The sequence below is a fragment of the Rousettus aegyptiacus genome, unplaced genomic scaffold (genome assembly GCF_014176215.1).
Source record: "Rousettus aegyptiacus isolate mRouAeg1 unplaced genomic scaffold, mRouAeg1.p scaffold_m13_p_8, whole genome shotgun sequence".
Classification (NCBI taxonomy): Eukaryota; Metazoa; Chordata; class Mammalia; order Chiroptera; family Pteropodidae; genus Rousettus; species Rousettus aegyptiacus.
The window spans coordinates 112,088,381-112,114,334 of record NW_023416311.1 but is presented as its reverse complement, the minus strand read 5'-3'; the positions used below and the strand labels follow the sequence as shown (position 1 = coordinate 112,114,334).

General features: G+C 65.0%; 1 protein-coding gene across 1 annotated transcript in view; it reads right to left on the bottom strand.

Annotated features, from left to right (window-relative positions):
- The window catches only part of SLC6A3 (solute carrier family 6 member 3), a 32,704-nt gene extending 14,502 nt beyond the window's left edge, over positions 1-18,202 (bottom strand). The window contains exons 1-6 of the mRNA XM_016124658.2: positions 17,885-18,202; positions 16,530-16,661; positions 9,492-9,723; positions 3,390-3,528; positions 2,511-2,645; positions 1,038-1,141 (exon numbers count right to left, since the gene is read on the bottom strand). Of these exons, the coding sequence (XP_015980144.2) occupies positions 1,038-1,141; positions 2,511-2,645; positions 3,390-3,528; positions 9,492-9,723; positions 16,530-16,661; positions 17,885-18,140 (998 nt within the window). The 5' untranslated portion in view covers positions 18,141-18,202. The remainder of the gene's footprint in view (positions 1-1,037; positions 1,142-2,510; positions 2,646-3,389; positions 3,529-9,491; positions 9,724-16,529; positions 16,662-17,884) is intronic.
- Positions 18,203-25,954: the final 7,752 nt, after the last annotated feature.

Here is a 25,954-nt window from a genome sequence, read left to right as displayed (position 1 = left end):
GAGTGGCTGGTGGGGGGGGGGATCTTGTTAGAATGCAGGTTCTGTGGGAGGCGGGACAGATGGTGCCTTTCCCAGCTGCCCCTGGTGGCCGGAGCTGCTGGTCTCAGACCCCACTCAGGGCTGGGCAGAGCAGGGCAGCGCCCGCGGAGGGACGCCCCGGAGTGCCCAGGCCCGGGGTACAGCGGGGCTGTGCAGGGCTGTGTCAGGACATGCTGTGGGACCCCGGCCGCAGCCCCTCTGGCCGTTTTGCTGCACGTATGTTGTATTTTTACTGCTTTTCGTTCTCAGGGTGTGAAAACATGAACGACCTGAGACGGTCTGGCAGAGCAGGTCGCAGATCAAAGTCTGCTCCTGTTTCTAGCCGGGCTCTGGGTTCGGCAGGCAGCGGAGGGTCGCCCAGGGCATTCTGGGCCGGGCGGCACAGCCGAGCTGCCGTCAGCGCTGGGGGCCGCCGCTGCCACGTCCTCGCCTGTCTCGGGCCCCGCCACCGGGGCGCCTCTGCGCAGCGTCTGGGACAGCCCCCGGACCCAGGCTCCGTGGATTCGTGGGTGCTTCCTCAGGGGGGTCAGGGGAGAGGCTGACCCTGCCAGAGCTCTGCGAGAACTGGCCGGCGCAGGGGTCTGGAGGGGGCGGGGACAAGGTGAGGCAAGGCAGGGCCTGGGGGCGGGGTTATGCTGCATTGGGAACCCCAGGGGACTTCCTTGCGGGAGTGGGGGGGGGGAGGCGACACCCCTTCCCACGTTTCATCCCTTTCCTGAAGGCAACTGCCACGCTTTGCCCGCAGCTTCTCTCATAATTTCCACCTAAGAAGCATTTGGCTCAGAGATTCACACACAGCTTACCGCCCCCGCTTCATCCGGGGACCCCCTGCGGCGCCCGCCCCCGCTTCATCCGGGGACCCCCTGTGATGCCCGCCCCCTCTTCATCATGGGACCCCCTGTGACGCCCGCCCCCGCTTCATCCGGGGACCCCTGTGACGCCTCGCCCAGTGACCTGCAGCCTCCCTCTCGCCCCTCGCCATGGTGCTCAGCATCTACCTGTAGCAGTTGTTGGTGAATTCGTTGTAACTGGAGAAGGCGATGAGCACCCCGAACCCCACGCCCAGCGAGAAGCATATCTGGGTGGCAGCGTCAATCCAAACCTGCAGCCGGGGCGAGACGCCACTCTCAGGTGCCTGTGGGCCCGCAGCCCGGGCGCCCCGTTAGGGGCAGGGAGCAACTGGCCACTTTCAGGGACAAATGCCGCCTCGGGGACACGGCTTCCCGCGTGGCTGGCTGGAAGGGGCCGCGCCTCTGCCGTGCTGCGGACGCCCCGGATCGCCGTGCCCGTGTCCGCGTGAACGCGCGCTGAGCAGTTAATTAGTTACGCGCGTCGAGGTCCCGGCCGGCTGCATCCCCGCTGTACCCCACAGCTCCCTCCGCCTCCGCGCCCCGAACACACCTCTGCTACCCCGGCCTCGCCGCCTGTCCTCCCGCGGGCACCGGGTCAGCGCCCCGCCAACGCCCGCTCGCCGCTGCCCTTGCCTCGGGCTTCGAGGCGTCCGTGGAGGCGCCTCCGGCCTCCCGCCCGCAGCTCCTTCCCCTCGGGGGCTCCCTGGGGCCCGAGCCCCTCCCTGCTCCCCTGTCCCTTCCCGGTCCTGCCGCGGGGCTTCTTTTCCCGAGTCCCTGGTGCACCCCATGTCTGGTGACCAAGCGGCCGCGGCGGCCACCTTCCAACCGCAGGCCGCGCGTCCACAGCGGCTCGGGCCCCGTGGTGGCCGCAGGCGCCCGCCGCCCGTCCGTCCAGTCCCTCTGGGCTTCCAACCTTTTAAAAAGTGCCCCTCTCCTCACCCCCCACCACCCGCCAGTGGCCGCTCCTCTCTCTTCCTCGGGAGACCCCTCTCCCACGGCTGGCCACGCCCCCTCTCTCCAGAAGTGTCGCCATGGCGACCCTGGGTGGCTGGGGTGTGGGCAGGGGGCGCGGTTCGTTTTTAACCCAGAGCGGCTGTGAGTTGCGGCAGGAATCTGACTGCGGTCTGGACCCCCCGTGCGGTGGGCAGCAGGTGCGCTCTGCCATGGAGGACCCGCTTCCAGGGTGGGGGGAGCCCCGGTTCCGGCAATGCTGGCGGGTCTCAGCCAGGCCTGGCCGACGCGCGGGGAGCCGGGGCTCAGGGCGGCATGCGTGACCGAGCCGCGCGCGCACGGGCAGCCCGCAGCCTTCCCCCAGGACGCAGGTGCGCGGGCACGAGAGGGCGACGCGCAGCGTGGCCCCCCTATTCCTGCAGAGACCCAGCGGGTGGCCCACTCCGCAACGTCCTTCCGACCGCCGTGCAGGGCCCCGCTGTGCCCACGTGACCCCTCCTCACTCTGCCGGCGGGCGCGGCGCCCCGCGTCCGCTGGACTCGCCGCGCAGTGTGGCCTCCTGGCAGGGCGCTGCCGTTGGGGTCTCCTGCCCCCGAACTCGGGGGGCTCCCTGGCACCGCGCCTGCCAGCCCGCGGGGACCGCGGGCCACGTGCGGCCGGCATACTCACGGACGCCTCGCGGAGCCGGTGGAAGTCCACGCTCAGGTACGCTTTGATGCCGTCCACGGCGCCGGGCAGAGTGATGCCTCGCAGGAGCAGGGCGAACAGCACCACGTAGGGCATGGTGGCCGTGATCCACACGACCTGGGGAGAGGACGGCGGCACGGGCTGCCCGGGCGGCCGGGGCCGGGGCCGGGGCCGGGGCGCGAGGTCACCCTGACGGCTGGTGCTGAGGGAGGGGTGGCCTCTGGGAATCCCCACACCCCTAACGGTCACAGGACGCCAGCTCAGCAAATGCCGGCTGGGGCGAGGCCGTCTGCGCTGTGCGACTCCGGGGGATTAGACCAGGACAGGCCGTTTGGCAGGGACGTGACATTCCTGCTGCCGTTTGGCCTGTCGCAGCAGGCGTAGGAGGCTGAGGCCGGTTTCTGGTGAGTGAGATGGGAGCGGATTTCACTGGCGGCGAGTGTGTCGCAGAGGAGCCCTGGGCTGGGGGGGGGCACCCATCGCGACCGAGAGGTCCCCGCGCTGCCTCGGCGCCGTGCGTGTTGGCACAGGCGGGGGACACGGCCCGCTCTGCATCGCTTTGCTGGCCCACGGTGACCGAAACACCTTCATCGCAAACAGTTTATGCCGTGCTCGACTGCACGCCGCACACTCTGCCCTGGGCACTTCCCCTCAGGGCGCTCCTCAGCCAGGGCCGCGCGCCGACCTCCCCACTGAGCGCCCGCGGCCCCGTCCAGCCCCCAACCGACTATGGCCCGGTGCCCCCAACAACCCCGGCCCCATCCCCCCAACAACCGCGGCCCCATCCACCCAACAACCGCAGCCCCCATCCCCCCAACAACCACGGCCGCGCCCACCCCGCCCCCGCGGCTTTGGCCTCACCTTCCCGGAAGTCCTCACGCCCTTCCACAGGCTGAAGTACAGCAAGACGACGACCAGCAGCAGGCAGGCTGTGAGCTGCCAGCGCGGGGGGCCCAGGTCGTCCAGGCCGCGGCTCTCGTGCAGGTGCAGCACCCCGCGCCTGCAGGGGGAGGGGGTCCTGGAGCGCCGCCGCCTCCCGCCCATGACCCGCCGGGACAGCGAGTTGGCAGAGAGCCGCTCTGCCCCTCACCACAGCAGCGAGGACTGGCTGCAAGCCCAGAGGCCCCACCTGGAAGGCCGTGATGGGGCCGGGCATGGAGGCACACTGAGACGGGGCCCCCCTCACCCGGGGTCTGCCCTCCTCGGGGCCCTCCTCGCCCTGGCCCCCCTCACCCGGGGTCTGCCCTCCTTGGGGGCCCCCATCACCTGGGCCCGCCTTCCAGCAGCTGCCCCTCCTTTCTCCCCACCTCGGCCCCCGCTGCATGTCTCCCGCCACAGCCCCCAGCTAGGCCTCGTCACCTAGAACCTCTTCTCACCAACAAGAGCCGCCGCCTCGGGCCAGTCGCGCTGTGGACTGGGGCCACAGGGCTGAAAGGTGGCCGCGGGGGACCCTGACCCCTCCGTGCAGCCCAGCCGCACCTGGGCAGCCTTGCCACGCCTCGCACACACGTGCACGGTCACACCTCCACCTGGCGGCAGATGGCCATCTACCTGTCTGCCTGGGAAAGGAGCATGAGGGCCCACAGGAGTGTCCACCTCCAGGCCCAAGGGCCTAGCTCGGAGGAAGCGCCTGGCTCTCCTCAGGGACTTGCTCACGAAGCTGCCCCCAGGACACCCCGTGCTCCGGTTTCGCCTTAGACGTTTCCAGCAGCATATGGAGCTAGCACCTTGTCACTTCTCCCCAAGACCAAACATTCCTCTTGTGTGAAGTTGTCTGAATCCCACAGACCGCTCAGAGGACAGGACCCCGCAGATGCTGTCAGCCGCAGAGGGGGGCCGGCACGCGCCGGCATTGCACGGCACGGCCACACGGTCACGACAGGACGCCGTGGGGCGCAGGCAGGGGCCACACTTCCCGAGGGACGGCGGAGGTGGCTGGGTACGGCGGTTTGGGCTGAAACACAGAACGCGGTCTGGAGGACCGAGCGGCGGTGGCTTGGGGTGTCGCCGACCTTGGCAAAGGTGTGGCACCTCCACCCTGCCACGGGGTGAGGCTCCGCAGGCCCCAGAGCTCACACGGGGCCGAGGACCATGGAGCGGGCGGCCGGCCGGTCACGCGGGGAGCCTGGTGGGTCCTGGGAGGCCCGCAGCAGAGCAGACACACCTTTCCTGAAGCACAGGCTGCCCAGACACAAGTCAACAAAACCCAAACGGAGAAAACTAGCCTCCTGCCAGAGCGAGGAGCCCCCCGAAATCTACGTCCCTGCGAACAGGGCTCATCGAGTCTAGCAGAGACAAAACGACAGCTCTGACAAGAAGCAGGAAAACACAACCAGCCCCGGAAGACGACCGAGCCACAGCTTCCGCACGCTGAATGCGGAAATTCACCCAGTGGCTGAAAGGCTGACCGTAAGAGCCGGGAGTGTGAAACTCTTGGGTGTAACCGTAGCAGCAAATCCTCAAGACCCTGGCTTAGGCGATGGGTTTTTAATAAAAACGTTCAACTTATTTAAATAACGAATGGACGAGGCAGCCAGTCGGCCGCGTCTCCGCGCCTCCTGCCTCTGGCGCCGGTGAGCGGAGCCAGGGCGGGGGAGGGCAGGGGAGCGAGGGCTCAACGGGGACGGAGGTTCGATTTGAGAAGACGAGAAGATTCTTGAGACGGGGGGCGGCTGATGGTGCCCCACACCACGAGTGCATTCGGTGCCCCAAGCCGTGCACTTAAAATGGTTAAAATGGTGAGCTTTACGCTGCGGATAGTTGACCACAATCCAGAGCGTCCCCCCACAAGGAGGCAAGATTCTTTTCGCGGAAACCAAAGCCATGAGAACTCATTTCCAGCAGGCGTGCACCGTGAGAAATGCTCAGCGAGGTTTGCAGGTGGCAGGGACCCACGAAACGGTGGCTGTGTGTCAACAGAAAGCTTCTTCCTGTTGTAAGTGTATTTAAAATGGAACTGTTTCAAGAAAAACACTAGCTACGTGTGGTGGCGTTTGTAACATAGCGCACAAACAGAATCTCTGAGGACGATGACTCAAAGGACACGCAGGGGAAGTGGGGCTGTAAGTGTACACGGCTCTTATGGGCGGCGGCGTGATGTCACGTGAAGTGGCGTGACGTCACGTGGAGCGGCGTGACGTCACGTGGAGTGGCGTGACGTCACCTGCAGCGGCGTGATGTCACTCAAAGCTGTGCGATGTCATTCGAAGGTAGTCTACGACTAGCTAAGGATGGAGGTTGTAACCCTGTAACAGCCACTCAAAGTTAGAACAGAGAGCTGTAGCTAATTAGCCAATGGAGGAGATAAAGCCTAAAATTAATTCGAAAGAAAGAATAAACAGCGAAAACAAGAAACAAAGACGAGACGGCCAAACAGGAACAGAGAGCTCCACGAAAGGCCCAGCCCCAACCACACTGACAATTACTGGCTGGAGACGAATCGAAAGAGCGCGTCTCACGGAACGAAAACGCAGGAGCCAGCTCCGTGCCACCCGCGAGACGCACGCTCTGCCTGCCACTGTTCAGGCCGGAGGCGCACGGGAGGGAGAGGGGCCCCGTGCCCACGGCCCTCGCGGGAAAGCTTGGGCGACCACACCAGCATCAGACAAACCCGATTCCGGAACGGGGAACGCTGCCAGAGGGACGTTTCATAATGACAATGGGGTCCGTTCAGAGAGCCGAAGTTCACAAACATACGTCCGCCGGGACGGGGCTTCGGAATGCACGAAGGAAGCAAACGCCGGCCGAACTGTGCGGAGAAACAGGCTCGTCCACCGGGAACGGCCACCGGGAGCGGCCACCGGGAGCAGCCATCGGCCGGCTGACACACAGCTCTCTGCCCAGCAACGGCAGGGCACACGCTCCTTTTAGGCACACAGGGCTCAGCCACATAGTAAGCCATAAAACGAGCCTCAGTATATTTTGAAATAACGAAGTTCTATAAGTCCCTCATCTCGCCAAATCAGAGTTCAACTCAAGAAAACTTCCAAGTATTTCCAAATTAAACGACTCTCCAAAAGTCTCCCACGAGTCAAAGAATAACCACCGGGCGGAGCAGGGAGTGCTTCGGCCTGAGTGAAAATGAAGACGCGACGTATCCCATTCAGCAGGAGGCGCTAAGGCAGCCTCTGGGAGGCAAACCTGCGCCGTTCCGCGCGACGCCGCCTCAGCTACGCGAGGAAGGAGGCGGGATGGGCGGGTGTCTGCGGAGGGGCACTTGAAACCGCTCGGAGCTGCGTGGGCCTAACCGGGGGCTTCAAAGCCCGCCCGCCCTTCCCCGGCTCGGACCGCGTTTCCGTCAGGTGTGTTCACGGCAGCGTCTCGCCACTCTGCAGTCACAGCCGTGGCATTCTGGTCCCTGCTCTGAGCCTGCAGTCCTTCGTCACGTGGGGCCAGCGGGGGCTGCAGCTGGAGCTGGGGCAGCGAGCACAGGGCCTCCTGGGAAAGGGCTTCCGGGTGAGGACCGGGGACTCCACGAGGCGGGAGATTAGAGACGAGTGCCAAGACAAGTATCAGGTAAGAGGAAGGGAAGCAAAGGGAACGCCACGGCTTAGCCATTTCTCACTCTCCAGTCTCCAGGCCGCGTTGTCACCTGGCTGGAGCCACCTGCATCGTGACGGCTCCCATTCATTTGTCCGCGGAAGCCACTTCCGTCCCCCTCCGTGGGCTGCTTGCTGCCCGAGGAAGCTCCAGCAGGACGGCGGCCGGAGGCCTTGGGAGCGGGCGGGCCCTCCCACGTGGCCTGGGCAGTTCTGCTCAGAGCCCGTGGAGCAGGGAGAGCCGCCGCCTCAGCCCCGCTGGGCGTGGGTGCTGCCCGCTGGCCAGCGGCGGACCTTCTCGCCCAGCCCAAGGGTTCCTGCGGGACCCTTCCAGATCCGCCCGGCCGACGAGCCAGCCGTCAAATCCACGCGTCCCCTGACTCTCCGTGTACACGGGGGTTGGAGTCCCTCGGTGGCCAGCGACGGCGCCCTAGGCCACGCTGGAGGATGCAGCGTCTTCCACTGCAGTGGCTGCAGCCGCCCGAGCCTTCGGGGCGCTCTGCGGCGGGAACAAGCCACCCTCCCCACAGCGGTCCGCAGGGACCTGCCTCGAGGAAGCCCGGCCACCGTTGCGAGGACGGGCACCCGCGAAGAGCTTGGGGACGAGCGCCAGGGCCCCATCATCCGTGGTCTGTGACGTCCTTGCAAACCCCCAGGCGCCCGCCCTGGTCCCAGCGGCGGCTCATGCCGACTGTCCCCTCGCGAGGCAGAGGGTCTGGCCGCCCTTCCGCCTCTGCCTCTCTCGTCCAGACCGCAGAGTTTCAGAGACGCTCCGCCAGCCTGAAGTTTTAAAGTCGTGCATCACTTGCATTTTTTCTTTCTAGCATTCTTAGTCAAAAATCACTGGAGTGATCAGTGTTTTTTCCCTCTGATTTTCTTTTCTGAAAATCAGGTGGATAAACGAACTCTTCCTACGCCTGCCAAACGAAGGCAAGCCGCTCCCCACCCGGGCCACCGGCACCGACCCCGACTCGCGAGCCTTCCCAGTGGCGAGCGGCAGCGAAATCCACTTGGAAGTGGGAGAAGACGCGACAGCTGGGAACCGTGGCCGCCGTTTTGCTGACGACATGATAAATTACCACCACCCGCAGCGCGGGCTGCCTCCGAACGTCCCTCCGTGTGGCGGAGGTGGCCGCGCCCCTCTCAGGCTCTCGCCACAGCCATCTCCGCCCGGGCGAGGGACCCGCCTCGGCCGCTTGCGAGGCGCCGCTGCGCCTGGGCGACGCGGACGCGAGCGAACCGGCGGCGAGCACTGGCGCTCGGCGTTTTTCGCCCCTAGGCCTGACGAAACCCTCTTCGCGGGGCGGGTCTGTCTGTCCCGGTCTCCGCGCCTGTTCGCGCGGATCTGTCTGTCCCGGCCGCCTCCGCGCCGCGTCCAGCGCGCGCTGGGCCCCGCCAGCCTCCTTCCTCCGGCCACGGCCGCCCCGGGCCCTCCCGTCAGGCGCAAGGGACGCGGCAGGTGCAGGCGGCTCTCCTCCCCGCCCCTCCGGAGACGAACCTCACCGCCCCCCCCCCCCCCCGCTTGGGGGTCTCCCTCCACCTGGCAGGTGGTCTCGCGGCCAGCCCGACTGTCCCATCCAGGGACCTCTGTCTCGGTCCTCAGACACTTCCCACTGCCCGACCCAGGCGGCCTCACGCACGGCCTCCCCAGTGACGCTGTGACCACGCCCAGTGCCCCTGGGGGCCCCTCCACGCCTCCCCCCACCCTGCGTCAGGCCTGAGAAGGCGGGGCCGGGCGCGGGCACAGGGCGGGGCAAGACCCAGAGACCAGGTGAGAGGACAGGGACCCGCCTGCACGCCGCAGGCCACGCGGCGAAGAATGCTGAGGGCCTGGCTGGGGAGGAGCAGGCCACTGGGAAGGCCACTGGACACGCGGCCCGCGGAGGGACCCATGAGCAAACCAGAGCGTTTGTAAGACGGGGAGGGCATCTCGTGGACAGCGGGCAAACGGGCACCTGTAGATAGGTGTGTTTAGCGAGGCAGGAAGACGCCTTTCCTGCAGGGGGCTGGGCCTGGCTTACGGGCAGAGGACGGGCAGGTGACTGACCAAGAAGGCCGAGCCCGGACCCCTGCGCAGGCGAAGCTGCAGCCCCGGGCGTCTCCCCGCGGGTGTGGCGCCTCGCCAGCTTCCCCCGCCCCGCCCCGGCGCTGCTGGGAGGCGCTCTGGCAGCCGTGGGGAGGGGATTGTCCTCCGAGGGGCCACCTCCCAGCCGTGCTGGGCCACGGAACGCGACTTGCCCACGGGAACCCCAGGGGACAGAGCGGGGGCACAGGGCAAGGCCAGGGCCCTCACACCTGCGAGGCAGTGGGGGCCGAGCCCCACGTGCGCGACGGGGGCTGCCTCTGCGTCCGCCGTACCCCCCACCCCCCCTCCCCCACCCGGGCAGACACAGGGGCGCCGGGCCGGGCGCAGACGCCCACTTACTCGAAGTACTCGGCGGCCGGCGTGGTCCGGAAGCTGTGGTTGAGGCCGGGGCGGCCGCTGGCGTTGCCCGCGGGGTCGTCCACGCAGCCGGCGCTGTTCCAGGTGTTGTTGCAGTGGGTCCAGGGCAGGGCCACCGCGAAGGACGAGAAGAGGTAGTGCAGCGCCCAGGCGATGATGACGTTGTAGAAGAAGCCGACGTACAGCGAGATGAGGATGACCGTGAAGCCCACGCCTGGGGGACGGCATAGCTGTGTCCACAGGGCGCCTCCCCCCCCCCCCCCCCCCCCCCCCCCGCCTGCGGGACAGCATGGCCGCGTCCACGGGGCGCCCCCCCCCCCGTCCCCACGCCTGGGGGACGGCATGGCCGCGTCCACGGGGTGCCCTCCCTGTGCCCATGGGAGATGTCGCCACCCTGTGCCACGTTCGCCTCCACCTGAGCACTGGGCCATGCCCGTGAGCACAGGGGACAGAGAAGCGGAGGCCGATGCCACATGTGGGGACCGGAGCGGGCCCCTCCCCAAACCAGCGGTGGCCACTGACGCCCAGTGACACTCGGAGTGTCTCTGAGGGATGTCCGGGGCCGCAAAGGCCACCCGGGCCACGGACGACTGTCTGGGGTTCCACTTGGAGCCAGCAGGGAGATCCGGGGCCACCTGGTAGAACCAAGTCACCCACAGACATACGGGTGACTAAGGGCCATCCGTGGCTATCCACTGCCATTCAAAGCCACTCGGGATGACACAGGATCATCCAGGCTCACTTAAGGCCACCCAGGGCCACTCTGGGTCACCGTGGGACCCCCCCCCCAGAGTTATCCAGGGATCTCAGACGCACCTGTGGCAGCCCGACCCCCTGGCCATTTCCTGCTCAAACACGCTCACTCCTGACCGCCCTCGCCCCGCCTCAAGGACTCCCCTGCTCACATGTAGATTCATGGCTTGCCAACCACCCAACGTCCTTCCTGATCTCGGCAGCTGTGGAGGGATGACAAGACTGTGTAAAACTGCCTGTCTGTCACACTCGGAGCCGGGACTCCGCCGAGCCAGTGCCGGCATCGAGAAGCGCTGCTTCCTGCTGCAGCCTCGGTGTCTCTCCGTTTGGGACCCAACGAGACATCCACTGCCACCCATGGCCGCCCAGGTCATCTAGGGACACCCAGAGATACAAAGCACCACCAACTGTCAACAGAGGCCACTCAAAGCCATTCGGGGTCACTTGGAAACATTTAGGGCCACCCGGGGTCACCCAGGGACTCCCAGAGTCACCTAGAGACACTTAGAGCCATCCAGTTACCAATAGTCACTAAAGGACAGCTAGGGTCCTGCACAGCCACCCACAGCCATCAAGGCTCATCCGGGACCGTCGAGGGCATCGAAGACCACCCATGCCCACCAGGGCTAACCCAGGGATGCCCAGAGTCACCTAGGGTCACCCACGGCTACTCATGCCACCCCAAGGCTACCCATGGCAAACTGAGTCATCCGGGCTCATTCATAGGTACCCAGAGCCATTGAAGCCACCCAGGACCACCCAGGGCCACAAAACCTGGAGTTCGGGGTTAGTTTTGAGGGACTCCTGGTGAACTGCAGCGGAAGAGCAGGGCGGGCAGTTGGTGGCGTTTGTCGGCCCGCCCGGTGGGCACAGGCGTCTGGCGGTTGTCCCCGGGGCGAGGAGGGCCGCCACCCTCAGCGCGGGGCAAGCGCCTCCACGTCCCCGCCGCGGTTCACGTCGCCGAGCTCCATGTTGTTCTCCGCGTCTCAACCGTCCTTCGCAGCTCTGCGGATCGGACTCGCTTGGGCGAGGACCTTAGCGCTCTTTGTTAAAAGCCTGCGAAGCGCCATGCCACCCTGCCCACTGTGGTGGGGCAGGAGCCAGCCCCCACGGCGACTTCCGCAGGGAGTGGCTGGCTTTGTTTTTCACGGGCGTAAACCTTGGGAGAAGCTCTGTTCGTGTTCAGGGCGCTTTGTCCAAGTGCTCTTCCTCCCTTAAAGGCAACACTAGAGGCACCCAAATTTATCTGCGCAGGTACCCCAGACAGAGCCAGCATCGGGCGACGCGTAGGCCCTGCAGAGACCCCGCTGGAGAGCGGGCTCAGAGGCGGTGACAATTGAACGAAACATTTCCTGCGGAAGGTCTTCCGTGAAAACTCGTCAGCAGTCAACAACCCCACACTGCAGTTCCACTGAGTTCCTTTCAGGGAGAGGCCGGGCGGGGATTTACGGTGAGCCAGCTGAGGCGGCCGCGCGGCCCGAAGTCAGGCGGTCGGCCAGCCACGTTGTCACAGGACATGCTCATGGGAAGCCACCATGGAAGGCTCCCCTGGTGGTGGGCCGCCTTTACGTGCTTGACCTGAGACTCTGCGTACCAAACCCTCAGCTTGGAACTTTGGGAGCTCGAGGAGCCTTTGGTCAAACCCGACCGCAGATCCAAATCCAGTGTCTGCAGGAGGAGCCGACGGTGTCTCTGGTCCTCCTAGAGCCCCGGCTGTGCGCTCAGCCTTCCACCTGGGCCGGACAGATTTCTCGACCTTCACAACGGAGTGATGAGGTCCCCGCAGGCCGGCGCGGCTCCTGGAGCCCATGGGCTCCCCATCTGCAGCCAGCACACCAGCCCCGAGCGCCCCCTGCTGCTCTCCGGCAGCCACCATTGCCGAGTGAAGGAAAAGATTCTCTCGAGTTCGTTGGGTCACTCCAAGAGCTGCCCTTCAGGACCGCAGGGTCTTAGAAGCCACGGGCCTGGGCCACCTTCGCCCAGCACCTCCTTGCCGTCACTTAGGACCCGGCCAACTGCCACCCCACTTCCTCTTGCCATGAGAATGTCTGATGACCGCTGTTCACTACCTCACCATGGACGCTAACTAAAGCCGCTGGGTGCACGTCCTTCACCACTTCCTGCCACACGAAGCCCTCTGCCAAGGGGACGGCGGGCTCGGTCCCCTCTGGCCCCTCTGGTGAGAATGTGTGTTCGTCTATGTCAGGGAGCTCAGGGCCAATGGAATTTCAACCACAGCTCTTAATGTCAATTTTCTTAAATTTTGATTTTTCTTAATATTTTTCTATAACCTTGTGTGTTATACAAAAGTATAAATTTAAGGAATTTCAAATTCTTTTTTAAATCACACTAAAATGCTGCTGACCACAAAATACCATAGAATTATGTTCCATTCAACGATCTGGAGTGGGGTGCCCCCACGGAGTACAGAAGGTGGGGTGTTGGTGGCGATTACTTGGGCTCCCGTGAAAGGAGCACCCTAGGCCTTCGGGGAGCATGACAGTCGCCCCCTCCGCCACCCCCACGGCCAGCTCACTCCGGGGCGTCAGGGGCCTGGCGTCCCCAGGACGCGAGCTGTAGGACGGCGTTTCTGGGGAGAGCCCCCGAGTCCGCGAGGGTCGGCAGCGCCCCTCCCCGGTCGCTGTGGCTGTCTCTGGTGTCCGGCTGCCGTGTGCGCGCATGCTCGGACCGGCGAGGGTCGGGGAAAGAGGGACCGCCCTGAGACTCCTCCCACAGTGGCCCCGGTGCGCCGGGCCCTCTCCGAGCCGCAGGCTGGTCTTTTTGCTCCGTAGGGATTATTGGGGGCTTTTCAACGATGCCCCCACTTATCATGTGTTACCCGTATTTCATGGCATGTGAAATACAGTTGTTACTAATTTATGATTTTACGAACAGGAGAGAAGCGAAGGCGTGTGTGTCGGGACCCAGAAAGGCACGGTTTGCCTCCTTTAATCTAACGAGTGATGAGATCTCCTGGGACCCGGGCATCCCGCGGAGGCCGCGGGGCCGGAGCAGAGGCCGTCGTCGCCTGCGAGGACCGCAGCTCGGCCGGCGTTAAGCCGCCGGCGTCGTGGAAGTCGCGTTGGCGCCCTGCTCGCGGGTCCTGGACGTGCACGGCCCCTGCGGAGGCCCGGACGGCGGCTGTGGAGCGGACTTTCTGTGGCTCGTGACGAGATGGGTGACCAGGCTCCGGCCGAGACTCCGCCCCCAGGGGCCACCTGCCGCTTCTTGTGGAGACTCCGCCCACAAGGACCACCTGGGCTTCCTGCCGAGACTCCGCCCACAGGGGCCACCTGGCGCTTCTTCGTGGCCTCCTCGGCCCCAGCTCAGCCCTCGGCTCAGACGAGCTTCCAGAGCCGGACCGACGCGGCGTGGGGCGCGGAGCGAGGCAGTCACCGAGCCGGGTGCCGCCTGCCGACCCCCCGCCCTCCGCGGGCTCCGCTCTGGCTGCGGGGAGGCGCGGTGCCCCGGAGGCGGCTGCTGACAGATTTCCTGCACAGCCCGGGTTCTGCGGGGGGTTCTGCAACCTCGAAAAGCCTTTGCTGACACATAGTTCGTAGTTCGCTGCAAGGGGACAGTCGCCGTGGAGCTCTGCAGGCCCCCAGCTCCTGGCGCCGGGGCCCCTCTCCCGCAGCCCCTCGCCTGCGGCCGGCACTCACGAAGGGGGCGGCTCCACGTTGATTCAGCGTTTGGCTCCCTGGTGGGAGGTGGGGACACGGGGTCCTGTCACCTGAGAAACTTACCGCGGACCTTCTCCGGCCGGGCAGACCGTGGTTCTCGGAAACGCAGGGTGGCGAGTGAGAAGCGCCACAGCCCGCATCCTGGAGGGAGGCCGCGGTCCCCGATGCCCGCCCAGGCGGCCGCGGCGGCCGGCGCACCACATACACACTGGCCTGGCGGCTGGGGGCAGACGCGGGACCTGTCACACTGCCGGCAGAGCCTAGCGATCGCAGCCGCTCGAACTGGGAGCTTGAGTCCACTGCCCTCGGGGGCAGCAGCGCTGCGCCGGCGCGCAGATGCCGTGGCGTCTCAGGCGACGCCTGCGCCATGGCCGAGGAGGCCTGGCGCCCTCGGAGCCTGCCCAGTCCTTCACTGGGAGCTAACGGCGGCACGGTGGGGGTGGGGGGGTGGGGAGCAAAGCGACTTGTCTGCACCTCCGTGTCGGAGTGCAAATCGCAGCAGGGGACCCCAGGCACGGGGCGCCGGAGCCCAGAGGTACCCAGACCTCGCTCTGGGACCCCCCCTCAGGGCGGCCTGGAGTCATTTGGCCTCGGAAAACATTGCTAATGCCTCCAGAGTCAGCAAGCAGGCCATTAGCACGCAGCGGCCGGAGGAGCTGTCACGCCTGGCCGGTCTCGCCGTTTCCGTTGCTGTGAGGGCGATTTTCTCCCCATGGAGACGATCTCAGCAGCTGCATGATGGCCTCGCCGCCAAGGCTGGGTCAGTGGCCATCTGCGCATGCGGCCACCCAGCCAGCCACGTGGCGCACGTGACACCCACCGGGGCTTCTGTCCTCCTGAAAACATCACCTTCCGAGCGCCTCTGAGAAAACCCCGAGCCAGGTGTGTGACAGCCATGTTCCCGGTGAAAGCAGATGTCGGCGCCGGCCAACACTTCCCCGGCCAAGCAGCCCCCACCCCAGAACTCCCGGGGCCGTCAGCGCCCGGGACGCGGTGTGGCCCCAGCGAGGTGGACGGGTCTGGGACGGAAGCCACTGTGACGCGGTGACAGCGGTGAGCTGCCCAAGGCCCCCGCCCCGGTGACCGCGTCTCCAGCGTGGAGACGACACAGTGCGTGCCTGCCTCCCCCAGGCTCTCGGGGTGCAGGGGGCGCCCCAGGGAGGCCAGCCACCGGGACTCCCCCGAAGCCGTGCTGGCTTCATGCGCCCATGAGTAACTGGACAGTTAGATGACAGATAAATGACAGATGACAGACAGATAGACATGACAGATAGCTGACAGGTCGATTGATCGACGATTGGTGAATGATAGATAATACATGGATGACAGACGAGAGAGAGATCCACGGATAAATGACAGACAGGTGGATGGACAGGGAGATGACGGACAGATGGACAGGTAGATATGTGTAGATAGGTGCAGAGGCTACAGAGGGCGAGGACAGGGGGAAGTCACCGGGGTTGCCATGGCCGAGCCGCTGAGTCCCCGCACCCCGCAGGCAAGGAGGCCGGGGAGGGGCCACTCTCGCTTTACCTGCGACGTGCGCTCTGAGCTCTCCCGCGGTGATGCCCAGATGCACATCCAACCTCCGGCAGCCCTGACCCCCCTGCAGGGCCGGGGAAGGGGTGTTCCCGCACGCGGGCCGCCTGGCGCCGTGTCCGGGCCGCCGGCCGTGCACAGACGACCCTCCGGGCCCGGTCCGGAGGTGGGTGGCAGGGCTGACCCCTCGCTCCTCTCTTCTCCGGGATGCTGGACACCCTGTGGATGCCCACTCTGCGCGCCCCCAGACCTCGGCCAAACCTTCATCATTTACTTCTAGCCAAGGCCTCCTGAGCTCATTTACGCTTGCTCAACGTTTAATAGTGGTAGATCTGATACCTAGATGACAAACGGTGGATAGGTAGGTAGATCGTAGGTGTCTCATAGATGACAGGTGGTTGACAGGCGGATGATATGCAGACAGGTGGACGATGACAGATGGACAGCGAGCTGAGCTGTGTCCCACCCCAGCCCCTCGGGACGTGCCTGAACTTGGAGACAGGTCCTCACAGAGGAAATCGAGGTGAGGTGAGGCCGCGGGGTGCGCCCTAGGCCGGGAGGGCGAGACCCTAGGAAAGGGAGGTCTGGGTCCTGAGCCACAGGCGGGGGAAGGTGCTGTGAACACACCGGGAGACCTTCCTCTGCCAGCCCAGGAGGGGACCCGGGAGCCTCTCGGATGCCCACGCGGGCGTCAACCGCCAAAGACTTGAGTTTGGGTTTCTAGCCTCCAAAACTGTGAGGCGACGTCTGTGTAAGCCACTCTGTTCATGGCGGCTTGTAAGGCAGCCCCAGCCAACGAGTGCAGACAGGCAGGGGGGCAGGTGACAGGCGGCAGTGGGCGACGGGTGGGGGTTCGTGCTTATCTGCCATCTCGACACGCCGACAAAACCACGCTGCCGACAGATTGCGGGCGGCTGTGCCCGGGTCCCTGTCATTATGGGCCTTCCTGGCAGGACCCGGTTTCACATGCCGTGGCCACCCGCGCGGCCATGTGGTGGCCCTCCCGCAGAGCAGGGCCGGATGAGCTGGGGCCCCCTCTGGTTGTTACCTTTGAGGACCGGGCAGATCTTCCAGACGCCGGCAGCCCCCTCCCTGTTGAACTGCCCGAGGGCCAGCTCCATGTAGAACAGCGGCATGCCTGCGATGACCATGAACAGCAGGTAGGGGACCAGGAAGGCGCCTGTGGGACAGGATGGCATGGTCACGGGGCTCTCGAGGACTCAGCCGTCCCCAACACCGTGTGACCCCGGGCCCCATCCCTGCTTCCCCTGAAGCTTGCGGCGGGCCTGCCCTCTAGAAGGAGGCCGCAGGCATGGGTGCGCAGCCTCCCCAGCATGCCCAGCCCTGCTGTCCCCGGTGCTCTGACACATCCCCGTGGGACCTCGTGTGCCCCCAGCCCCGGCCACAGAGTCACCCGCAGAGCACAGCACGAGGCCCAGCCCTCCACGGCTCTGCTCCTAGGCTCTCCCCCTTCCCGCCGCCTCCGCCCCTTGCCCCTCTGGGGAATGTCTGCCCCTCTGTGACTCCCTGGGACCTCTGGGCCACCTCTGATCCGCGTGGTCCCATCACCCATCCCAGCTCCGGAATTCAGAGCCTGCCTCCCTGGGGCTGCAGCTGACAGGGGTCCTGCTGCTCGCGGAGCTGCACCCCGCCCAGCACAGAGCCCAGGCCCGCTCTGCCTCCAGGAGCGCAGCTTCAAAGCCGGCCCTCTGCCTCGGCTCTGTCCTGGGATGGGAGGGAGGCGGGGAGACCCCATAGCTCCGCCTGTCCCTGGGCCACCCTCTGCACCTGCTGAAGCCTTGGTCCCCTCCCCTCAGCTGGCAGAGGCCGCCAACCCACTTCTGGCATGCTGAGGGCCCCTCCCCAGGCGTCTTCCGAAGTCCTGCCTCTGGGAGGCGGGGCGTAACCTGCGAACCCAGGATGCTGGTGGGGGCGGGACACGGGGGCGGGGCGTGAGCACCAGCTTACCCAGCTCCCCAGCCTGGATTTTGGGGGGCCCTGCCCTGCGTCTGAGTTTTCTGCCTCGAGTGCTGAGAGAGGTTGAGTTTGGGGCACAGTGGGAGCAGAGTTGGGGGACTGGCACATCTTCAGGGCATGGTCTGCTAACCCCAGCTCACAGGCTCCGCCCCCTTTGTGGTGGACACTGTAGTGAGCCAGCCAGAGATGCCCTTCTGTGGGCCCCTGGGGGCTTTCTCCCCAAAGCGAAAGTCACCTTTGGAAAGGAGGTGAGCCGTGCACGGCGCCTCCGAGCGCCAAGCCTGCCTTCCGCTCTCCCGGGCTCGCTGTGCCCGCCGGGAGGCCCAGGCATGGCAGGCGCGCCGGGCCGCTAGCGCTGTCGGAAACCCGGGCCGTCTTGCCAGAGCATGCACGGGTCTCAACGGGGCGCGTGGGGTGGGGACTCACCCCCGCCGTTTTTGTAGCACAGGTAAGGAAAGCGCCAGACGTTGGCCAGGTCCACCGCGAAGCCGATCACCGACAGGAGGAAGTCGATCTTCTTGCCCCACGTCTCCCGCTCCTGGGTCTCCACGGGGGGCTGCGGGGGGCTGACGAGGGTGGAGTTCGTGAGCTGCACCCCATTCTGCTCCTTGACCAGGACGAGTTCCACTGCCTTCGGGCACATGGCGTTGGAATCCTTGGCCGGGGCCATCACGGAAGACATCGGTCCCACGGGGCGGTCGCTTGTCCTCACGGGCGCCCTGGAGCCCAGGATCTGCTTCCCTTCGGTCTTCAGCCAGCATGAAAGATGAACACAGACAGGAATGCAGCGAGCTTGCAGCCAGAGCCACTCGCAAGAACGGGGGTCCCAGGCACTCGCAGCCCCTTCTAGGGGCAGAACAAACACATTCCGAGGGGCTCAGACGCCGCACCTGAGGCTGAGGACGGCAAGAGATGACCCGTTCTCCCAAGGGCTGGGGGAGACCAGCCGTGGGAACCTTGGGACGGGCGCCCGCTCCGCCCCCTTCGCCGTTCCCCTCCCCCTTCCCACCAGGGTGCAGTGCCTGCGAGACCGCGAATCTTGCTTCTAGCAGTAATGCGAGGGGGCACCGCCCCCTCCCCCCGCAGGGAGTAATTTGTTCTTCAAACCACTGAAGTCAGTCTGCACAAGCGCGCACAGCCATCCTTTACTCTAGAACCCAAAGCGGCCACGGTAATCGAGCGTTTAAAAAGAACGGTTGCAGCAGGTTCTTCAAGGAGGCCTGCGTGGTCCCTGGCCACCTGGGGCCGTGGGGCTCGCCCGCCCCACCGGGAAAGGTTGGGCAGAGACGAGAGCATTGTCCCGGTGTACCTGAGGGACCGCACGCTCCTGCACTTTACCAGGGAGCTTGTTTCCAAACCACATCAGCAAACCCTGGGCAATGCCACCGCGGAGTCGAGCAAGTGCGCAGCCCCCGCCCCGGGCAAGCTGCGCCCACTCGGCCTCCAGCGCCTCACACGAGACTTCTTCCGGCATTAAGATCCACCGGCACGGTGTCAGCTGTTGGCACGCACGTGCGGGCACACACTCACGCACACGCACAGTGGCGAGGCAGGAGCATAGGATGGCAGCTGCAATGGTAGGACTTTCTGCTGCACCCAAGTTTGAACAAAAACTCACAACGTGAGTTATTTTATGCACCATGGCCCCTTCGCCTGGGTGACAAGCCCAGCAGAGCATTCGTGAGATGTACGAAAACCAGGCAGCGAGAGCTGCTCAGCCCTGGGGCGCAGCCGCAGCCGCAGCGGCCGGAGGTGTAGACACACAAACTTGGCTCTCAAACGCGCTTGCGGGGGCGGAGCCCCACCTGCCCCGGAAAGCCGGGAATTTGGGGTGAGCCCACCCACTCCCGGAGCAGGCTTCAGAGAACAGGTTTCAGCACAGAAAGCAAACGCTGGCCTCTTAGAAAGTGTCTGTCCTCACAGCGCCCCAAAGAAAAACACAGCTGGCTCACAGGCTGTCCTCCTCCCCGTGCGACCCTGCAATCAGCCGCGAGCACAGAGCCCGCCACTCCCCGCCCGCACCCCCACCTTCAAAATCAGGCAGAAAACCTTGCGAGATGGAGCGATGGTGGAGAAAACCCCCCGGATCGACCTGGGGGCCGCTCCGCCCAGGTCCGCCTCGCCCCGCGACCGGGTCGCCACCGAGGGGTCAGCCACCACCAGCCGCGCGCCCCGGGTGCCCGCGCGCTGCCGGCGCAGCAGCGAACCAGAGACAGCCGCTCCTTCCCGCTCCCCACGGGGGCCCGCGCCAGGGGCGGCGGGGGTCGCGCATCGGCCCCGCACCCCCTCTCGCGCGCACATCTCTCGGCCACCGGCCGCCTTAAGGTCTCGGATGGCACCGTCTGTCGTGGCGCGCTGCGCACCTAGGGCTTTTGGCGACTTTCGGAGACGCTGCCGTCTGCGGGACGTGGCACCTCCCGACGGCTCCTGCCCCAGCGCGGCGCCCCTCGGCTGCAGCTTCGGGGTCCACGGAGCGAAGGGCGCGTCGCGAGGACGCGCTGCGGTGAGGTCGCCGCCTGTGGGATGTCCTGGCCTCACCTGCCCGTCCCCGCCGCGGCTCTGCGCTGGGGTCCCGCTGCCAGCCGTCCGCGGAAGCTCGGGCTCTGGTCCCGCTGCGCTGGGCGGTCTTGGCCTCCAGGCACTTATCTTGTCGCCGGGGCCCGCCCTGCTCCGCCCTGCCGCGTCGGGGGCGCCCGCCCTCCTGGCTCCGCCTCCGCACCGCCCCGGGTGGGCGGGGGACGAGTCGCGGCCGCGCCCCGCACCCGCTCCCGGGACCGGACCGCGGGCAGTACTGGCGGAGCGCTCTGCCCCAGGCCCTGCCTCTCCCGAAGCGTCCGAGGTCTGGGAGCGGGCGCTTCTGCGTCCCAGGCACAGCGGGACCAGGCCAGCTGTTTCCCAGCGGGACCCGTCGAGGTCCCCGCTCATGCTCACCGCAGTCCCGGGGCTGCCTCGCGCACCCGCGTCTGCTCCGGGGACTCACGCGGCGGGGGAGGGCGGACGGTCGGCGGGAGGGAGCGGGGTTCAGCTGGGAAAAGTTTTCCCCAAGCCCTGGTGGCTGTTCGAGCACCAGGACGCAACAGACTGGAAAATCCTTTGTCCCTTACATCATGACGTGGAGGAATGGGCCCCAGGCCACCAGGCAAGGCCCAGGACCCTCCGGCATGGAATGGCCGAGGTGTCACCTCTGGCCTCGCCCGCTGGGCATGGAATGGCCGAGGTGTCACCTCTGGCCTCGCCCGCTGGGTGACCCAAACCCCAAGCATTAACCATCCTGGTTGTCCTGTGATTTCCCTCTGGTCACTGGCTGTGGCTGGGCGACCGCGTGAGTCACGGCTGGCCACTCTGGACTGCATGCTGCTGCTGCGCGGTGTCGTGAGGGCAGTGTCCCTTTGTCACACCCTGTCACCTCCTCAGCACCATTTCCCCCACTCGCCGCCACCTCCATGTCACGGCCTCCTGGTCACAGATCTGGTGCCAAGGACGGAGATCTGGTGCCAAGCGCAAAGGGACTGCTCCATGGGCCCACTGCAGTCAGGCAGGAAGAACCTGTCCCCTCCAGCTGCTGTGAGGAAAATGCCACCAATGGGGTGGCTTTAAAAAAAAATAACAATTAAAAAAATTTTCAGTTAAAGTCGGCATACAACATCATATTAGTTTCAGGTGCAATGCAGTGATTAGACGTATATAGAATTTACGGGGTGATCACTGCCAATAACTCTGGCACCCACGTGCCGCCATAGCTATTAATACTGTGGACTATATTCCCTATGCTGTACTTCACACCCCGGGATGATTTTGTCACTGCCCATTTGTGCTTCTTAATTCCTTCCCCTTCTCCACCCAACCCTTCCCAGCCCCTCTCATCTGACACAGAAACTATCAAAATGTTCTCTGCATCTGAGTTTTTCTGTTTTGTTTATTTTGTTCTTCGGATGCTACTTGTAAATGGAATCGGATGGCGTTTGTCTTTCTCTATCTGACTTACTCCGTCAGCACAATACCCTCTAGGTCTCCCCATGTTGCTGCAGGTGGAAAGATTTCATTCTTTTTCATAGCTGAGTAATACTCCATTGTATGTGTGCACCCCCTCTTTACCCATTCGTCCATTGATGGACACCCAGGTTCCCTCCACATCTTGGCTATTGTAAATAATGCCGCAGTGAATGTGAGGATTCACGTGTCCCTTCGAAGTAGTGTTTACGGTTCCTTCGGGTAAATACCCAGAAGTGAGATTACAGGGTCTTTCTTCGTCTGCTGTTATAGCTTCTGTTTTAAAGTCTATTTAGTTTGGTATGAGCATTGCTACTCCAGCTTTTTGTTTGTTTTTATTTTCATAAAATACCTTTTCCATCCCTGTACTTTCAGTCTGTGTGTCTCTCAACCCCGGCGTGGGGCTGGGACCCCTCGCTCCTCCAGGGGGACTTCCTTAGCCAAGGTTGCCCTCCCGATGCTCGACCGCCACACGTGGGTGTGGGACCAGCCCGTCCCGCCTCTCCGCCCCTCCTACCGGTGTTCGTGTGGCTGCTGCTTACATCCTTGTCACAGGACGTCTGTTCAGCTGGACTTCAGCCGATTCTCAAAGATGGCGGTTCTGTAGGTTGGCTGTAGTTTTCATGGTTGCGGGAGGAGGCGAGCACAGTGTGTACCTCTCTGCCGCCCCTGGTGCTCCTCGGCTCATCGAAGCGTCACCCATTCTGCCTCTACGTTCGCATGGTGCTCTGTGCGTGTGGGCATGTGTCTCCAAATGTCCCCAATATTGTTGGTTCAGGGCCACCCTAATGGCCTTATTCTACCTTGATCACCTCTGTAAAGACCTGATCTCTAAATGAGGCCACGTCCTGGGGTCTTGGGGCTTAGGACTTCAACATGTGGATTTGGAGGCACGATTCACCCCTTACCAATGAGGAAACGTAACAGGCTTATTCCCAAGGGAGCAGCTCAGAGCGTGGCTGCGCCTTGACGCCATGGCACCGGGCACGTGGTCGTAGCAGCCTGGGTGGCCCGTTGGTACCTGCAGAGACCTGGAGGAGGGGGCGGGAAAGGACAGCTGGCTTCAGGTGTCCTGCCACTTTTAAGGGAAAAATGGACTCTTCATGGTGATGCAGATGGGGGGACAGAGGAGAACACACATGCACCCCCTGAGGCCTGGGTGATGGGGCTCCGTCCCACGGCACAGCCTCCAGCAGGTCACCTGCTATGAAGGCCACGGGGACCATGGCATATGTCCCCTCGCTGGGCCTGAGCTGAGGCCCACGGTGGGTGCCCCTGCTGCAGCCTCCTCCGCTTTTGGACCCCACCCCGCCTCCCGTGGCTGCAGCCACCGACTGGTACAGCAGGGCTCGGGGTGGCCGGCAGCAGGTTCGTGGGTCACAGACCTTTGCCGCTTGTTCCAGCCTCTGCCCCCTCCCTTTGCCCGCTGACCACCCCCACGCTGTGAACCTTAGGGACAGCATGCCAGTCTCGGATCAGGACGTTTCAGGCCAGCGCTGTTGCTGGGCAGCCCCGTGGGGGCGGGCTGGGGGGGGGCTGCGCAGGCCAGCAAGCCGGCCTCCGTGAAGCAGAGCCCGCAGCAGACCAGACACGCGCTGCTTCCTGAGTGAGGAGTCAGCTGCCGCCTGCAAGTCACAGGCTCTGTGGGGCCCAGCGCCACCAACTGCCAGTTGGCCATGCATCCCGCCTTGCGTGGGCGTCTCCATGGATGCCTGGGCTGGACCTGGAGGCTGTGGTTTCCCCTGTGCCCCGGCCAGCAGGGCTCAGGCCAGGATGAGCCCCGGGAGCACCTGCCGAGTCCCAGGGGCGGGGCTGGGCAGCGGGGGCGGGCCACCTGCAGTTCCTCCCGCTGGAAGTGCCCCCCAAACCGTTCTCTGTGCTCAGCCCATCTGCTCGTGGCAGGTACGGTGGCCGCGTCCTTCAGCCAGCGCGGCGCTAACAGCGCTGCGAGGCCAGACGGCTCACACCGCGGACGTCGCTCGTCTCAGTCTGGACGCTGGCGTTGGGGGCGGAGTACTGGCGCCGCCATGTCCTGCCGGGGACCTCCGTCTGCGTCCTCACCCTCCGGCCCCGCCTTATCCGGGCGCTGGACCCATCGTGGGGGCCCCGGCTCCTGACCCCACCTGAACCGAATCCCAGGCCGAGGCCCACCTGTGCATACGTCCGGCTGGGGGTCCGGGCGCCAGGGCGTGGGCTCGGGAGGGACAGACACCCAGCGCATGGCAGCCCCAGACCAGCACGTTTCCAGAACCCGAACAGCCCTGGCGTCCGAGGACTTCATCCCGTTCTGGAAGTTTCCCGTCTCCCTCTGTTCTCCACTGGTTCGACCTCCCCACCCCCACCCCCGCCCCCCACACCTCGCGTCCCTGCTGTTAGGTCTCCTCGGACACACGCGCCCTGGCCCGGCCCCTCCCGCTGCCGTCGGAGCCCCTGCCCCGCCGCTGAGTGCACAGCTGTCCCTGCGTCCCTGCGTCCCAGCGCCCCCGCCACCGCCATGCAGGGACGTGCACAGACACTTCCCGTGCCATCGGTCCCCAGGACCCGCGTGGGTGGCTGTACAAGTCATCGGGCTGGGACCATGCCCGTGTCCAGATCTCCGTCCTCGGCAGGGACCCTCCCCTGGGGGCCTCAGGAGAGAGAGGAGGGGACCACCCCTCTTTGGAGGCGGCCGTGCCCGCACGGCAGGCGCCGCAGCACCCCTCACTGTCCTGGCTCAGCGTCACAGGGACCGCCCACCGTCACTGCTGTCGCAGACACCGGGACCGTCCTGCCGCGTTGGTCCACAACACCGGTGACAGCAGGCCACGTCGACCTGCTGAGCAGGGAACAGAAATGTCACGGCGACGCGAAGGACACACGTGCGCTCCAGACTGGAGAGGGGGCGGATGCCGAGGCTTGCCGCCGTCGGGGTGCGCGCCCCCGGGGAAGTCGCCGTGCCGCGTCTGGGGACCCCGCTGCCAGGGAAGGACGTTTCCACAGGCATCCGGAAGGAACGCGTTCCGCCGCTCGCAGCCAGCACACCGGGGACGCACGGGTACTGCGAAGCGACCCCGCTGGCCTGCGGGCTGCCTCCGCTCGGTCCGACACGCCCCGCAGGTGAAGCCCCGCCCCCTCCGCGCGCCGAATCACCGGCCTGTGCTGTCCGCACCGGCTCTGAGCCGAGCCGTCCGTGGCGGGGCCTCGAGTTCGTCTCCCGTCTGACCGTCTGACCGTCTGACCGTCTCTGCTGTTCGTTGGGAGCGTCTGGACCGTTTACACGGAGCGTGAACGCTGGGTGGTTGCACCGAAATCCGCCGTCTACTACTGGTTTTCTGTTTGTTCCCTTTTTGTTCCTTTTCTGCCATCTCTCGGACTGGACTTCCAGAAGGTCCGCCCCTTTGCCGGGTCAGGAGCCGAACCTCACCGCTGTGCCGTTCCAGCGGCCGCTTCAGCGCTGCGGCGGCGCCTCCGGCCGTCAGGGCCCGCGCCCGGGCGGTCACTGCCACACCCATAACGCAGGGACTTCGCCGCGGGCCCCTGTCGTCGCACGTTCTAGCCCGACGTGCTGCGAACCCAAGAACGTGGTACCAGTTCTGCCTCACACGGCCTCGGTAAGGCGACGGAAGCGACCAAGGACCGAGGGACCGTGCCGATGTCCGTGCGCTGCGCCCGCGCCTGGCCCCGCCCCCCGCGGTCCGGGCGCAGCGCCGCCCCCCCCACCCCGCCCGCCCACGCCGAGGGCCTGCGATTTTTTCTTTCTGCTTTTGCGTCCTCCAAAACAGAGTTTGCCCCTCTGCCTGGACGGACACCTTTGCTGAGTAAAGAATTCCAGGTCGGTGGTTTCCTTTCCTTGCCCCGTTTTGCAGATGGCGCTGCAGCGTCTTCCCGTTGGGCCTGTTTCTCCCTAGGAACGCCCCCCTCGTCTGAAAGGCATCTTTTCTCCTCTGGCTGCTTTCCCTCTCTCATTCATTCAAGCGTTGATTGCGACGCGCCAGTGTGGTCCAGACCCGATTCCTGGGCTCGGCGTTCACTGGGCTCCCAGGACCTCTGGGCTCATGGTTTAGATCTAGTTTCGAAAACATTTCTCTCAATATCTTTTGTTTGCCCTCTTCCGTGGAGACACCGATAGCACGTGCACTAAGCGACTTTAAGTCCCACGGCTCGCCGATGCTCAGTTCAATCTTTTGTCTTTTTTATTTCCTTTTGAATAGTTGCCACCGCTGTACCCTCAAGTCCCCTTCTGTGATGGCGGAGCCACCCTTACTCTCAACCTGTATATTTTGCATTTCAAACACCGTAGCTTTTGTGCCGGAAGTCAGGTTTGTCTAATGGAAGTTCTCTCTCTCGCGACTCCACGGGTCGCGGCCCATCTCGTCCGCAGCTGCTTTCTGGACAAGGTCGCACAGTCCTGCTGCACGACGAGCGCGCTCACCTGCTCATTCCGTGCCCGAGTCACCTCTGGGTTGATCTTCGTGGGTGCTCTTTCCCGGCCCTTGTCATCCCAGGGTTTTCTGTGGATGCTCGGCC